This window comes from Bubalus kerabau, chromosome 9 (assembly GCF_029407905.1).
Source record: "Bubalus kerabau isolate K-KA32 ecotype Philippines breed swamp buffalo chromosome 9, PCC_UOA_SB_1v2, whole genome shotgun sequence".
Taxonomy (NCBI): domain Eukaryota; kingdom Metazoa; phylum Chordata; class Mammalia; order Artiodactyla; family Bovidae; genus Bubalus; species Bubalus kerabau.
The window spans coordinates 99,125,681-99,142,679 of record NC_073632.1 but is presented as its reverse complement, the minus strand read 5'-3'; the positions used below and the strand labels follow the sequence as shown (position 1 = coordinate 99,142,679).

At 43.3% G+C, this 16,999-nt stretch overlaps 2 protein-coding genes across 3 annotated transcripts in view; one reads left to right on the top strand and one right to left on the bottom strand.

The window, feature by feature from the left end:
• IPCEF1 (interaction protein for cytohesin exchange factors 1) overlaps positions 1-4,146 on the top strand; it is a 76,351-nt gene extending 72,205 nt beyond the window's left edge. Inside the window, exon 10 of the mRNA XM_055536032.1 lies at positions 2,075-4,146. Coding sequence (XP_055392007.1) covers positions 2,075-2,281 — 207 coding nt within the window. The 3' untranslated portion in view covers positions 2,282-4,146. The remainder of the gene's footprint in view (positions 1-2,074) is intronic.
• The window catches only part of OPRM1 (opioid receptor mu 1), a 162,550-nt gene that overhangs the window by 69,389 nt on the left and 76,162 nt on the right, over positions 1-16,999 (bottom strand). The gene's annotated exons all lie outside the window — the stretch shown is intronic.

The window sequence follows — 16,999 nt, the reverse complement described above, 5'->3', positions numbered from 1 at the left end:
GAGATCTGAGCAGAAATGAGAAACTCTGAAATAGTCATTTAGGGGAGTGGGAGAAAAAAGGGATGAGAAAACACAGTTACTGAATAGTCGTGCGAGTCCGCTTAATGGCAGTGGTCATGCATTTGAACTTGGACCAGTAAGCACAGTAGTGAATGCTTACCTATGCACATCCTGCCCCGGATCTAGCAGAGATAGTTCATAACTGAATGTCTACCTGGCCCTCAGCACTGTGTGAGATACGGGGAATACAGGAATGAATAAAATATGTTCCTTGTCGCCTTCCTTAAGAAGCTTTAGAATAGACGACGTGACAGACCCATGAACATCTAAGTGTGATGTGATAAGTTCTAAGAGGGTTCCAAGCATTGGAAGGCATGCAAGCATGAAAAAAGCTTCTCAGTTCAATCTGGGGGTTCAGTTTTTTGGAGAGCATGATACCCGAAGTGAATGTACATTTATGAGCTGTAGTAAAATCCATTAAAAAAAAAACAACAAAAGAGATTGGGCAATGTTCCATGTGAAAATCACTCTAGGTAGGAATTAGAGTCGACTAGGTGAAGGAGGTCCTCTGCCTGAAGTGAATGTACATTCATGAGCTGTAGTAAGATCCATTAAAAAAAAGAGAGAGAGAGAGAGATTGGGAAATAGTCCATGTGAAAATCATTCTAGGAATTAGAGTCTACTAGGTGAAGAAGTGGAGAAGGAAATGGAAACCCACTCCAGTATTCTTGCTTAGAAAATCCTGTGGGTAGAGGAGCCTGGTGGGCTGCTGTCCATAGGGTCGCACAGAGTTGGACACGACTGAAGTGACTTAACATGCATGCATGCACTGGAGAAGGAAATAGCAACCTGCTCCAGTGTTCTTGCCTGGAGAACCCCAGGGACAGAGCAGCCTGGCGGGCTGCCATCTATGGGGTTGCACAGAGTCGGACACGACTGAAGCAACTTAGCAGCAGCAGCAGCAGCAGCAGGTGAAGAAGGGTGAAGAAGGTTCTCTGTGTGACATGTCCTGGGGTGGTGAAGCAGCATTGTATGGGGGAGAAAACCCATGTCAATACTCCTAGAGAGGAAAGGAAGAAGCAAGTGGAGAATCAACAAGTGGGCTCATGTCCGTGGAAACTTGGGCGAGAAGGGGAACCATTAAGAGGGCTCAGAATTTCAGGGGGACTCCCTGGACTGTCGGACAGAGGGTGGATACAAAGTGGGGACTGGGGGCAGGAACCTCACTTGGGAGGCTGTAGCAGCAGATTAAGTGTGATAGGTGAGACTTTATATCCCAGATTGGGATTACGGTCAGAGATGGAGGAAGCAGGAATAGATTTGCGATAAATGTGTTAGGCTGAGAAATTTTTTTTTTTGAATGTGGAGACTGATATGTCTTATGTTTCATTCCATTCCTTCACTACAGAAAAGTCCCCTAACCTGAGACAGACATTTCAGAAATGTGTGTCACTGGTTGCGGAGGAGGCAGGGTGAAATGATATGAATAGACTATTGGCATCATTGAAATACACATTGTTTGGATGGAAGTTTAATGATATCTTCTTTGAATAAAAAGATAGCTTACCTATGTAATCTGTATACATTAAATAAATGTGTGAAATTTATTTAAAATTAGTGCAATTTAATAGAAAATAAAAAAGAGACATTTTGTACTGTCTTATGTCTTAGGATAAGTACTGTGTGGTCAACAACATGGTTATACAGTTATCCATTCCAGGAGGAATAAAGCTCACACTGAGATAGAAATATGACTGTGATGTGGAATACTGGATTAATCAGGAAACAGTGACATAGGAGACCTTGGTTTTGTGTCCAGTTCTTCCCCCAAGCCTTGTGTGGGATGTTTACCTCTTTGTGCTTAGCCTATGTAAATGGGCACATGTCCTGCCATGTCTCTTAGGATTGTTGTAGGAATTTGAATATTAGTGTGTAAAAACATTTTGATAATTTTACAGTCAAGGTATATGTGCCTTTATTTGCAAAAGGTTGAAGATGGTTTATTGAAGTTAAGATAGCTATCACATCTCACCCTCCTCTCTCTGTGTCTCTTTTTATTTTCCTACTTGGACAGTGTAAAGAACATGACCTGGCCATGATTAACCAGCTGCTGGATGATCCGAAGCTGACAGCCAGGAAATATAGGGAGTGGAAACTCATGAACACCCTGCTGATCCAGGACATCTATCAGCAACATCAGCAGAGGCGAACCCCCACGTCTGCCTCCGAAGGCTCCCCCCAGAAACCACCTTCCTCTGCCCGCCTTGAAAATTCTATTTGAGAACAAGCCAGGATGCTCTCCTCTCCTGTCTTACCCCTCAGGCAACTCTTCAAGACGTTGCGAGAGCTTAACATTTTTCCTTGTAAAGGAAAACTGAAACCCAGTTCCTGGAAACACCAGCTCCTCCTGGAGGGATGCGGTTGGGATGAAAACAAATGATGATGCTGCCTCACCAATTCCAGTGCTCGCATCGGACTGGTGGGATGGAGTTCAGCTGAGAAAACAGTGTCTGTGTTCCTTCTGGGACTCCCGACCACGCTGGGTTCTAGGTGGGATATGCAAACCATATTTTCTGTTTCTTGTTCTCAAGAGAAGGACAGCATTCCACGGGCTGGATCACTTTTGACCAGGGATACTTCTTCATAGAAATATTCCATTTTCCAAAAGAAGAATGTACATATTCCATCTGGTTGGGTAGCTGAGTTCCCCAAATCACCTTTTGAGTGGAGGAATGCTTTCTACAGAGCACCCGGAGCAGGACAGATGTGGCATCATGGAACCCAAATTCCTTGCCTTTGGCACAGAATGGTGGTGCCTTTCCCATGTGTTGAGAAATGCTTCATAGCAAATGGTGTATGGGAACGCTCAAGAAAGAGACGTGTTCTGTATTCCACTCATTCAAAGGACAGCTTAATATTTTCACACTTTGTCTGGGTTGAGGTCGGGGACCTGATTCATGTGTCCTTTCCACGGAACAGCTAAAGACAACTCTCTCATCACACTCGGACACCTCTATTCCGACCTAAGCTTTTCTGAACCAGGACGTAGTAATACATCCAGCGAGGAATGTTTCCTGCCATGGCCCTTGGGTGCAGTAGCTATGCATGGTATAAATGTACATCCAGGGAGCTCCCTGGTGGTTCAGTGGTTAGGACTCCATGCTCGCAGTGCCGAGGGCTCAGGTTCAACCCCTGGTCGGGGAATTAAGATCCCACAAAAAGCACAACATGGCCATTAAATAAATAAATGTGTATCCGCGATCCCCAGGATCCATATTGACAAGGTGATTCTGGTGTCTGAAATTTACTCCAAAAAAAAAAAAAAAAAAAAAAGAGTTAAAAGATGATTGTTTTATTTTTGTATGGTTATGTGTCACTGTGTCCTATGTGAATAGCTATCTATAATATGTTTGTTATTTAAAGATATTTATAGAAGTTCAGATTACTAATGTCTTAAAAGAGGCTATATACTATGGTATGTTTTGTTCAGTATATATTTCAAAGTATATACTTTTTGCTTGACAAAAATAGAAATACTATGGGTACATTGGAGTTATGATATTGCACTATAATGTCTGAGGAATGCTCAGGAAATCTTGTGGGATAAATGTAGGGCATGCATTGCTAATAATAATCTTTATTTTTTGGCTTTTCTCTCTGCTTCTGTCTCTGTCCCCAGAACGCTTAGGTTTCTATCTGTTGTAAACCATTCTCCTAACCAGAAAAGGACTTTCCTTTTACATCATCCCTTCTAGTAAATACACTTTAAGGTTTATGCCATTTATGCCCACACATCCTAAACCAAATGAAGCACAACTAATGCAGTCTTCTGAAGACTATTAGACTAATACGCTTAAAGGGAACTCATTTTATTAGAGAAATGAGAGGCAAATCTCCACTCACTAATCACCATGAATACTTCTCTCCATAAGAATAACCACATCAGAGACCCATTTCAGCCTGACCTCGAGCAAATTGTCAACACAACCTCATTGGCTTTGTAGTGTCAGAGTGTGTGGCTTGACATTCAAATGGAAATACCCGCCCCCCACCTCCGAATTTTATCTGCAAGCTAAATGGAAATAGTTGTTGAAAATTTCCCTAAGCTTTACTAAGAGGTCTCAATACTTTGTAAACAAAAAACAACTTTAAACCAAACAAAAAGCACGTTGTAATACTAGAAGCTTCTGAGAGATAAAGGCCAAGCTGGTCAGTTTGACCCAGTGAGCATTTAGGTGCTGTTGCCCCAGGTGGAACTGTTAACCCTGAGAGAAGGAACCATTCAGGTCCTTAGGCTGGACCCTGAAGCTTCTGGTTTGAAGCCTGGTGTTTCATCCTCTTTACTCTAGAAATTATCATTGATTCTGCCTATAATTAGCAACATCTAATTCTTCATGTTTCCATTGTTTCCCCATTTCCCCCTCTATTTGCCATGATGTGATGGGCCCAGACGCCATGATCTTCGTTTTTTTGGATGTTGAGTTTTAAGCCAGCTTTTTCACTCTCCCTTTTCACTTTCATCAAGAGGCTCTTTAGTTCCTCTTTGCTTTCTGCCATAAGGGTGGTGTCATCTGGGTATCTGAGGTTATTGATATTTCTCCTGGCAATCTTGATTCCAGCTTGTGCTTCATCCAGCCTGGCATTTTGCATGATGACTCTGCATATAAGTTAAATAAGCAGGATGACAATACACAGCCTTGATGTACTTCTTTCCTAGTTTGGAACCAGCCCGTTGTTTCACGTCTGGTTCTAACTGTTGCTTCTTGACCTGCATACAGGTCAAATTCTTCCTGTAATCAAAAGGTGGATTGTTCAGGGTTTGCAATGGAAACAAAGTGGTGAGAAAAGCTGAAATAATCATGGAGGAAAGGATATTATGATATATGTTCTTCTGCCTTATTTCTCTTTAGTTTCCAGCACCACCCTATAAACGTCAAACCAGTTTTCCCCAGGTGGAAGTGCTTCAACAGCTTGCAGATATATTCTAATGCTTTACTGTGATTTTTCATTAATATACATGTAACTGACCTTTTCAAGTCCACTGATACCACTCCCGGAGAAGGCAATGGCACCCCACTCCAGTACTCTTGCCTGGAAAATCCTATGGATGGAGGAGCCCGGAAGGCTGCAGTCCATGGGGTCGCTTAGGGTTGGACACGACTGAGCGGCTTCACTTTCACTTTTCACTTTCATGCATTGGAGAAGGAAATGGCAATCCACTCCAGTGTTCCTGCCTGGAGAATCCCAGGGACGATGGAGCCTGGTGGGCTGCCATCTATGGGGTTGCACAGAGTCAGACAGAGTTGGACACGACTGAAGTGATTTAGCAGCAGTAGCAGATACCACTCCAGTTTAAAGGCAAAATAGATCCGTGAGATGACTTAGTCTTTCAGTTACTTTTCAAGGTGAAGTCAGTTGACACGTTTTTGCTTTGTTAGTTGAAACAGTTGCAGAACCCCCCATGAAAGTTAAAATTGAGTTGCAGGATTTTGCACCCAGCTCTTCTAGACCAGACTCACCTGCTCACTTGTGACTTCCCTTCTGGGGATGTGTTCGCTCTGTGTTCTGTTGTGCTAGGAAGTAGGGGGGGCTGCAGCTCTGAGTTCCCACCTTCAGCTGTGGTTGAAGAGGAGGGCAAGAGAAGTGAGAAGAGAGGGGTGACTTTCTTCAGAAGTAACGCCAGTAAGTCTCCGGGCCTGAAGCCATTTTTTCTGATCTGAGGGATACTGAGAAAACTGGATTACTTCCGATTTATTCCTGAGGACTGGACCATCTCTGAAATGGATTTGGGGCTGTTTCATGTGGGTCTAAGGGGAGATTTCTACACCCATTGCTGTTTTCAAAGTTTACTGTTCCTCCCATACTGATCTGCTGCTGGGCTGGCTGTGGATTGGGGTGTAACTTATCATTCTGCTTCCTTTCCTTCCTTCTGTAAAGTACACTGCTTGTTAGGAGCTGTGAGATCCTTGGATAAAAGAGATCTGTGGTCAAGTGCTGTGGAACTCAGGAAGCGGAGAAGCTCTGAGAATAACTGGGTCTGAACCCGCGGCACCTGGCGTGGACTAGGATCTGGCTTGGACTCCTCTCGGGTTGTTGTGGGTCGGGGGACTGCTGCCCCCCACTGTTTGCCTGGTGCGTGATGTGACACTCTCACTGACTGGCCCGCTGCAGGAGCTGCTGAGTCGTGTCCCTCACATGGCGGATGTCTGTTGCTTTGAGCAATCCTTATTTATGTCACAGTCTCTGTGTCACACCCCAGGCCTACAGCCGTGGACAAAGACTCTAAAGCACACTATTGTGAAGACTGCAGGAAGCAAGCCTGGGAAAGCAGTTGTGCTGGAGTCAGAGGTCAAGGTGAAACGATGGTGCCTTAGATTTAAGTAGCACTTTGTAGTAGTTTGCAAATGGATGTATTTCAGGTTCCCCCTCCCCCTCCAGAGGGATCTCTGTAATACTGGGGATGGCTGTGGATTATCGTTCCTCCTTCTGGCCAAGGATGAGGTGCCTTGGGGAGACCCCCACGTGCTGTGGCCAGGACGTGAGTCTCCCTCCATCTCTGCCTTGTGCAGTGGTGTGGGGACCCAGCAGGTGAACTGGACTGTACGTGCCCTTGCACTGCCGTGGGCACAGGGCCATGGTGGATTCCCTGAGGTCATCCACCAGAAACCTGAGGGCCCCTGTTTCTTGAGTTCAGTCTCTTCCTCGTGGCCTGAAAGTTTACCGCTCCTCCCGTACTGCTCTGCAGCTGGGCTGGCTGTGGATTGGGGCATAACTTACCATCCTGCTTCCTTTCCTTCCTTCTGTAAATTACACTGCTTGGTAGGAGCTGTGAGATCCTTGGATGAAAGAGATCTGTTTATTTTTCCTTTTTAAAACGTGTCAGGAGATGCCAGACACTGAGCTTAGTGATTAAGGGTTAGGACCTTAAGTTCCTCTGAGTTCTTTTTTATGTAATTATGCTAATTTCCTCAGACAGCCTCTAAATCACAAGCAATATCACAGAGATGAACCAGACACTTTTAAGTCTTTTGAGGAGAGGTGCTGTACCAGTTCCAGCCATATATAAATTTATGGACATATACCTCTTTGTATGATATTCCAGTTGAAAGATAATATTTTGATGAAGTCCACAGAAGATTGAGTGAGTAATTTAGGTGCAGAAGGGGGCCACCCAATAGTCACTCTGTGTTGCAAAGCTGCCGTGTCTAAATGAAGTTTGAGGATGGATCTCCTCTTCGGTCTAATATTTGATATTTGATTGCGGTTTTCCAATTGGCTTCACCATCCAATTTTTTTTGGGGGGGGGTATAGTTATATATAAGAGAAATAGAGTCCTATAAATGTGGAGTGACTGCCTACCTAGCTTTTGTAATATGTCACAAAAATGGAAGCCCCCGAAACTAGATTTTAACAACTCATAGGAAATGGACTGAGGTGGATCAGTCATTCCTCTAGCACCCAGAGCTGCTGTCTCAGTGAACAAGAAAACGAACTTGTTTCTGTGTGTTGTGAGACAGGAAGCCTTTTCTACATCTTCACCCTTGCACACATCACCACAGACCACAGAGAAAACGAAGAAGAAATGGATTCTACATTTTGAATAATACTTCTGTTTCTCGTGCTGTGAGAAGACTTCGCTGCCCTGTTTTGATATTTCTTTACCTTGAATCCAAAAGGGGACGCCTGCCCCAGGGAGATGATGAACATCTCATCATAAAGCCCAGGATTTTATTCCACCATGTCCTTTAACATCCTTGCATGATGCGGATGTGACTTTTTGCACTGCATGATGTTTGGGGGCAAATGTTAATGTCAAAACGATACCTTCAATCTCATTGTACTCTCATCTCCCTTCTTGGAACGAACTGAAAAAAAAGAGGCATGACTCATTTCTCCTGCTTTCTGTGTTTGAGGATGACTTTTCAGATAAAAATAAAAACAGGAGAAAATATGTCTAGTAAAATGACCTGGGAAACAGTGGAAATGTTCTGCTCCTGTTCGTTTTCTGCCCTGCAATGTTGCTTGGTCAAAATAAAAGTTCCCTGGGAAGTATTGAGTGGCTGGGCTTTTATCATCTACAAAGATTAGGGCGCCCTCTGGTGGCATCTTCAAAATAATTGCTTCTAGACGATTTTTAAATTTTTAAATAAAAGAATTTTATTGAGAAATCTATTTCAACAATAACTCAGGTGGCTTTCTCCAGTGGTCCTTAGCTGACAGGTTTTCTCGATATAGAGATATTTATACTTTTCAAAATTGTTGATGCACACAATTTACCTCATCATTGTTATGTACCCACATCTTGTTTAGAGAATCTTAAAAATCTGCAGATAACAAAAATTACAACCAGTAACACATAAGCTCCTTAAAACACATAAGATATGTCCGTGAAAAAGGGACAATGAAAATATCGAAGTAGCATCATAAATCGCCTTTATTCCGATCCACTGATGAAAGGAGGTTAGTTTGCGTTGAACTTAACACCTCCTTGACTGCTGTATACACAAAGTGTTTATTTTTTTTCCTTTCTCCCTCCAAATTTTCACTTTACATGCCGAGTCGCATCCTCTTTTTCCTCTATCTGCCCCCCAGCAAGTCCGTCTATGCTCCCACACAGAAGCAGTAAAAAATTATTCTAGACCAAAGGGATTATCCAAAGGCATCGATATAGCATGTTCTTGATTTCCAGAACAATCTTGTATTAGTTTTCTGTTGCTGCTGTACCACTGCAAATGTAGCAGCTTAAAAATGTGTTTTCTTTCACTTGTGCATTCAGAAATTTGATACCCATTTTCCCCTAAGCTAAAATCAAGGTATTGTTAGAATTGTGTTCCTGGGATTGCCCTGATGGGTCAGTGGTTAAGGATCCTTCTGCCAATTCTGGGAGGATCCTACTAGCCAAGGGGCAACTAAGCCTGTGTGCTACAAGAGAAGGCACCTCAATTAGAAGCCACACACTGCAACTAAAGAAAGCCCTTGCACAGTCAAAAATAAATTAAAAAAAAAAAAAAGAACTGTGTTCCTTTTGGAGCCTCCAAGGGAGAATGTATTTCCTTGCTCTCTCCAGGTCACCCATAGTCTTTGCTTCTTGGATGTCTTCCTCCATCTTCAAAGTGGCAACATTGTATCTCTCTGCTTCTGGTCTCTCTAGTGAGAGACCCTCTCCAGACTGGCTCTTTTAAGGACCCCTGTGATTGCATTCAGCCCACCTGGGTTAATGCAGGCAACCTTCTCTATTTTAACAACCTGAATACAACCTCCAACCTTAACTCCTCTTTGTACAATATATGCAGGTCCAGAGATTCATGGCCATCATTCTACCATGTGAATCTGCTGACTGTAAACCTCCATTTCAAATATCCTGTTTAGTCCCCCTGAACCATCGATGTCTTCCAGAAATTTCAGAATGTCTTAAGTTTTAATGACAAGCACGAAATCCTTTGTTATACTGTGTGATGAATTTGGTTTCATCAAAATATATTCACTATAGGAAAAATATTAATAATTCCATCTTTATGAGTAAGGGGGAAATTTTTCTAGTTTTTAAACTGACACATACTCAGGTGTGACAAGTACAGGAGTTTCACAATTAGATCAAGTTTTAACAACACCTGCATTTAAAGACAAAGCATTAGAAAGCTGCTTTTGAGAATTTAATATTGTTTAGCAGAGGGTGACTTAGGCCTCAAAATCTTAGGTTTATGAGCTGCTCCATGCCGGGTCCCAGCTTGTTCTCACAGGAAAGAGTCCCAGAGAGCCTAGTGAGTCCATGATGATGTTCAAATGTACCAAGAGGCATAGAATTTCCATTGATTTCAGCCCTTGTAAACCACCATCTGAATACTATATTTGTCTTTTCTCTTTGAACAGCCCAAGCAAGCCTGTCTTTACAGGTAATCCCTTGATGCTGGTCTGCTTGTTTTTCCAGCCTCATGCTTGAGGAACTCATAAGCGCTCTGCCTGCCCTGAAGTCTCTGATGAGCGTGTGTTGGCAGTTCTGTCTGGAGCAGGTGGTGTGGGGAAGGGACAGAACTCCCAGGCCAGCGGGGTGCCTGGATGCTTCACTAGTTACTGTCCTGGTGCCAAATATTATAGTTGTGGACTCTGTGGAAGCCGGCCCAGACCCCTTCACTTGTCCAGAGTTTTCATGCCTCAGGATTTGCAGTTAATAGCATCCCCCTTTTCCAGAAAATGGTCCTCAGCCAAATGAGCCCCACTTAGGCCAGGATGTTATTTATGCCCCTCATTCTCGACCAGGGTGGCTGTGGCCAATAAATGCCGAGGCCAGATGGCAACACTTAGCAATCACAAGCAAGGTAGTGAGAATTAGTGCAATGGGCAACAGCGACAGCCTGGGGCTGGTGCTGACCATATGGATCTTTGGAGACGGCTAATAGAAAACGAGTCTCCAGACACAAAATACATGGGAAGACAGCGGTATGCAGAAATACCTTCAAGGGAAATTTGATAGGGCCCAAAATGTTGCTGATTCCCAGGAACCCCTTCCCAATAATATGGCCGCTGGGTTAGGGGAGGGAAGGGAAATATACAGGCCAAGTGATAAATGGCCCATGTGCTCTAATTTCTTTTTTCTTCTTTAAAACTTTTGGCTGCACCATGTGACATGTGGGATCTTAGTTCCCTGACCAGGGATTGAACCTGCACCCTCTGCAGTGGATGTGTGGAGTCTTAACCACTGGACCTCCAGAGAAGTCTCACTAATTTTTAAATGTACAATTGGAAATGCTATACTTGGCAGCTGGAAGAATTCTCATGTCAGTTTTTTTTTTTTTTTTTTAACCAGTAATAAATGTTGTAGAAGTCCTTGAAGCTACCTCTTTCAGAATAGACAGTAAATGAAAACCAACATTGCATCCAAGGGGAACGGCAGAGGTTAGTGCCCCCGTAAAGGACTTTAAGGTCTAGGAGTAGTGGTGCCCACTCATACCTATTCAATTTACAAGTTTGTCTCCTTAAAAACCAAGAAGGATCATGGCAAATTATGATGGATTCCTGTTAACTGAACCAAGTTACAACCCGCGGAACCTGCAGTGTTTGCTGTGGTCTCTTTACTAGAGCAGGTTACATCCACCAGCACATAAACCTTGGCTGGGAAGTGGATTCTCTTCAACATCCTTCAGTTCACATCTATATGGAATGGATGACTAAATGCATTTATGGTCTTGACCCAGGACTCTATTAATTCTCTTGCTGTGTGTTATGATATAGTTGAAAGGGACCTAGACCATTTAAACATTCCACAGAAAATGATATTGGTTCACCATATTGATGACATCATGTAACAAGCAATAAGAACTTGATGAGCAAGAAGGGGAAAGTGCTTTGGAGGCTATGGTTTGACATAGGAACTCTGGATAGTGAGAGATAGATTCAACAAAGGCTCAAAGTATTGCTAAATATGTGGAATATCTAGGGGTCCAATTGCTTGGGGAAAGTCAGGACATCTCATGCAAAGGACAAAATTATTGTACCTTGTGTGTGGCTGTGCTCAGTCATGTCCGATTCTTTGCAACCCCATGGACTGTAGCCCTCCAGACTCCTCTGTCCACAGGATATTCCAGGCAAGAATACCATAGTGGGTTGCCATTTCCTTCTTCAGGGGATCTTCTCCTGACCCAGGGATTGAACCCTTGTCTCCTGTGTCTCCTGCATTGCAGGTGGATTCTTTACCGCTGAGCCACTTGGGAAGCTTAGATGTCTACAATAAGAAAGAAGCATTATGCTTGGTGGGTCTGTTCAAGTTTTGAAGGCAACATGTCCTGTACTTGGGAAGATTGTTCTGACTTCATTCATTGAGATGGGAATCTTCTAGAGCCCAGAACAAGAATGGGCACTACAGTAAGAATAGACGGTAGTGCAAGTAATCCTTCTCGTGCTTGGGCTATATAACTTGGCAGATCCCGCAGTAGGTAGTAGAGATAGATACAACACAGAAGGAAACAGTGTGGAGTCTATGACAGCCTCCAACACTAGAGTCACGGCACAGATCCCCAGGATTCTGGACCAAGGTCACGCCATCTACAACAGAGAATGAGTTACCATGGAAAAAATAGTTTCTGGCAAGCTATTTAGCCCTGGTGAATACGAACTATGGTACAGTGTCTAACTAAGGCACATCAGCTAGTTTTGCAGCCAGAACTAATCACCAAGTGGTGAGTACTCTTAGATACATCTTTCGAGTAGTCCAGAAGTAGTTTAGTGTAAAATGGGAGTGGCATGGCCAAGACTGGGCTTCCGCAGCTCTAGAGGGCTCTAGGCAATGGCATAAATGAGTGGATCAGACACCTACACCACTTACCACGGTTACATAGTCATTGCTCCCTGCGTTCACACATTGTCCTCCTGGGGAGTTCTCATTGTCAAACCAAAGAGAAAACTGCCCAAACCTAGATCATTAGTAGGTTGACTTTATACATGAATTTGAGTAAAAAATGAACTTTTCAACTGTCCCACAGTCTCACTCTGAAAGCCAGTGGTGAGCAGAAAACCACCCAGGAATCAGAGCTGCAGGCCAGGTCATTGGTCGTCCACTTTGTGTGGAGAGAGAGGCGGCTCCAGTAACACTGAGGACAAAGAGGCCTGGGTTAGGGAAGTGGGTTTTGGCACAAGATGTGAGGATCTGATCTTTGCATTGAGTTCATCCCAGTAGAGAGCACCCATTTCAGAAGAAGCACTGAGCAACCGAGTGGACAGGATGAGTCAGCCAACTGATGTGTGCTAGCCTCTGTCCTGAACCACCCCAGGGCTTGCACATGGGCTCACGGAGAGAGAAACCACAGTGACAAAGATGGAAATTAACTACAGGCCCCGAATCACGTGCTTCCTCCCCAGGGGTGAAAGCTACTGCTCCAGCTGGAATGTCTTGCACACTAGGAAAAAAACCAGTGCTGAGTCCCAAGAAGGTGCCATGCTCTGAGGAGACCAAGCAGCTACGTGTTGGCAAGTTGATTAGGTTGGACCCGTTCCATCTGGGAAAATGCAGTGCTTTACCCCGACTGGGACTGACAAGGATCCACATATAGATTCATCTGAGGCTCACAGAATGTCTGGTGGATGATCTCGCATATCATCCCTGTTATGGACTGAATGTTTGTGTCCTGCCAAAATTCATATGTTGAAATCACATCCCTAATGTGATGGTATTTATAAGTGGGGCCTTTCGGAGGCCATAGGTCATGAGGATGGCACCCTCATGAATGGCATTGTGACCTTATAAGAAGTTTCCTCTCTTTCCACCATGTGATGATACAGGGTGCAATCAGGAGTCTGCACCCCAGAAGAGGGCTGTGGTCAGAACCCTGTCCTGCTGGCCCCCCTGATCTCAGACTTCTAACCTCCAGAACTGTGAGAAATGAATTTCTGTTGCTAATAAGTCACCTAGCTTATGGTATTTTGTCATAGCAATCTGAGTAGACTGAGACCATGGCCTTAATGAGCAGCCCACTGTATGGCCAACGAACTGAGGCAGTGGGTACATGACTGTGGGACCTGGTGGTTCTATCACATTCTATATGTTCATGAGGCTGCTGGCTTGAAAGAGCTTTGGAAAAGTCTCCTGAAGGGGCAGCTGAGACACCTACTGGTAGGAATATATTGTGAGAGTGGAGCACCACCCTTCAGAACATCGTGTGCTTTTCAGAGCCAGTGGCCATTGTATGGTACCCTAAAGTACACAGGTCAGGAAACAAGAGGCAAGAAATAGAACTGGCTGACTCAATGTCACTCCAAGAGCTTCGGCTGGGGAATTTGTGTTTTCCATCCTTCCAAGGTCAGGCTCTGTGGATCTACAGGTCCTAATTCTGCAAGGGGGTGGGGAGTGGGCAATGAGAGTCCCCAGAAACCAAAGGCTATACCACCTAGTTACTTAGAACTCCTCAGGCTGGGAGACCAGCAGGCCCTGAAAGATTCTACCATGCTGGCAGAGATTATTGACTATAGTAACCACAAGCAGATAAGATTGTGGGTACATAGTGGAAGAGGGAAAAATACATTCGGCACTCAGACAGTCCACAGGGGCATCTCTTGGTGCTTCATGGCTGGTTATAACTTGCCCAATAAAACAGCAAGAGCAGTCACTGGCCTGAGGAATGTATGGTAACCAGGAACTCAGAGAGGAGATTTGGAGCATCAGGGAGCAGATATGCAAAGAAAGGGAGTCTAGGATGTGTGCTGGAGGAGGGAGATAGAGTGTCATGGGAGGCCTTGTGAACCATGACACAGCTGGGCTATAGTTCAACACACTAACTGGCCTCTTGGGAGTTCATTCAGAAATTGTGACTGTGCCAATATGTATCAAGCTTAATATGACAGTGAAAAGCAAGAACTCAAAAGGAGGATTCCTTCACATCACTTCAACAATAATCTGTCTCTGGTCATGCTTCTGTGGAATCTGATCTAAGACAGCTGTCCACCTCTCTGCCTGACTTTTTCACGTGGGGGGCGCTTTTTGTTCTGTGCTGTGTAAGGGTACCCTGGGAAGCATGGCATAGTGAGGACTATATTGTTTTTCTTCTTGCTCAATAGCTTATCAGCCCTGAGAATGAGTCCAGAATGCAACTGCTCTTTACTTCACACGCCTAACCCACCACCTTAGTATACTTTAAGTATCATCTAATCCATGAGTGACAGTCAGAAACATTCATTAGCAACCTCACAACACATCTTGATTTTCTACATTATGCACAAAATGCTCCATTTCATACCTTTCAAAGATTGATTGGAACTTAAGTATTTACTCCTGTCACCACCTGTCTTTACAAATTATTGATCAGGGTTAGACTGTGAGATTTTGTTTCTCACTTGCTTTACCTAGACACCCAAGTTAAGCAAATATCTCTCTAAAAATGGTTACTTGGGGAAGAGTAGGGGAGAGGGATAATTAGGGAATTTGGGATTGACATGTACATGTTGCTATATTTTAAATGGATAACCAACAAGGACCTACTGTATAGCACAGTACTGAACTCTACTCAATATTATGTAACAACCTAAATGGGAAAAGGATTTGAAAATGAAGAGATGCTTGTTTATGTATAACTGAATCACTTTTCTGTACACCTAAAACTAATGCAACATTGTTAATCACCTATACTCAGTGATAAAGAATCTGCCTGCCACAATAGGAGATGCAGGAGATATGGGTTCAATTCCTGGGTAGGGAAAATCTCCTAGACAAGGAAATGGCAACCCACTGTAGTATTCTTGCCTGGAGAATTCCCATGGACAGAGGAGTCCGTGGGCTACAGTCCATGGGGTCACAAAGAATTGGACATGACTGAGCGACTGAGCAATACTCTAATATATAAAGTAAAAAGTTGAAAAAACATACTGCCTTGCAGAAATGTCCTCATATGACCTAATCATTAGCCCATTTTATCAAGGACAGTGTGATACTTGTTATACAACGTGTGATACTTATAAACCTTTTAAATTGGGGTAAATGTTTGCTTATGGATGTCCAGTGGCTCCAGAACCACTTGTGTAAAATGCTGTCTTTCTTTCCTTGAGTTTTTGCACCTGTGTCAAAAATCAGTTTGGTGTATTTGTGTGGATCTGTTTCTAAGTTCTCGGTTCTGTTCATTTGCTCTCTGTGCATCTCCCTCTGCCAGTATCCCACAGTCTTGATTACTGCAGCTATATAAATAAAAATTGAATTCTGGCAGACTGCTTCCTCCCACTTTCTTTTCTTTTTCAAAATAAGTTAGCTATTCTAGCTCTTTGTCTTTTCATCTAAATTTTAGAATAATCTTGACTATATCTATGAAAAAACTTGCTGGAATTTTTTGCCAGTTTTATTGAGATGTAATTAACAAATAAAAATTGTATATATTTATGGTATACAATGTGAAGTTTTGATAGATGCATATGTTGTGAAATGATTACCATGATCAAGCTGATGAACATATCCATCATCTCATATAGCTATCATTTTTTGTGTGTTGTGTGGTGAGAACATTTAAGGTCTCTCAGAAAATTTCAATTATATAATATGGTATTATATTGACTACAATCTCAAAATTGTACATTAGATGCCCAGAAATTCTGAACTTTAGAGTTCTTTGACTGACATTTCCCTATTCGCCCCATCCCTAGCCCCTGGCAACTGCCATTCTAATCTCTGCATCTATGAGTTTGACTTTTTTAGATTCCAAATATAACTGAGATCATGCAGTATTTGTCTTTCTGTGCCTGGCTTCTTTCACTTAGCTTAATGTCCTTCAAGTTCATCTATGTTGTCACTAATGGCAGAATTTTCTTCTTTAGGATTTTTTTGTCTATAAAATTCTGTCACTGCAAACAGAGACAATTTTACCTTTTCCTCTCCAGTTTGGATGCTTTTTGCTTTTCTTGACGTATGCTCCTTGGAAGAAAACTTATGACCAACCTAGACAGCATATTAAAAAGCAGAGACACTACTTTGCCAACAAGGGTCTGTCTAGTCAAGGCTATGGTTTTTCCAATAGTCATGTATGGATGTGAGAGTTGGGCTATCAAGAAAACTGAGCACTGAAAAATTGGTGCTTTTAAACTGTGGTGTTGGAGAAGAGCCTTGAGAGTTCCTTGGACTGCAAGGACACCCAACCAGTCCATCCTAAAGGAGGTCAGTCCTGGGTGTTCACTGGAAGGACTGATGCTGAAGCTGAAACTCCAATACTTTGGCCACCTCATGCGAAGAGTTGACTCATTGGAAAAGACCCTGATGCTGGAAAAGATTGAAGGCAGGAGGAGAAGAGGACGACAGAGGGTGAGATGGTCGGATGACATCAGGGACTCAATGGACATGAGTTTGAGTAAACTCCGGAAGTTGGTGATGGGCAGGGAGGCCTGGTGTGCTGCAGTCCATGGGGTCACAAAGAATCAGACACGACTGAGCAATTGAACTGAACTGAACTGACTTACTCTGTTTAGGACTTCCAGCACTGTAGTGAATAGAAGTGATGAGACTGGGCATTGTTGTCTTGTTCCTGAGCTTAGAGGA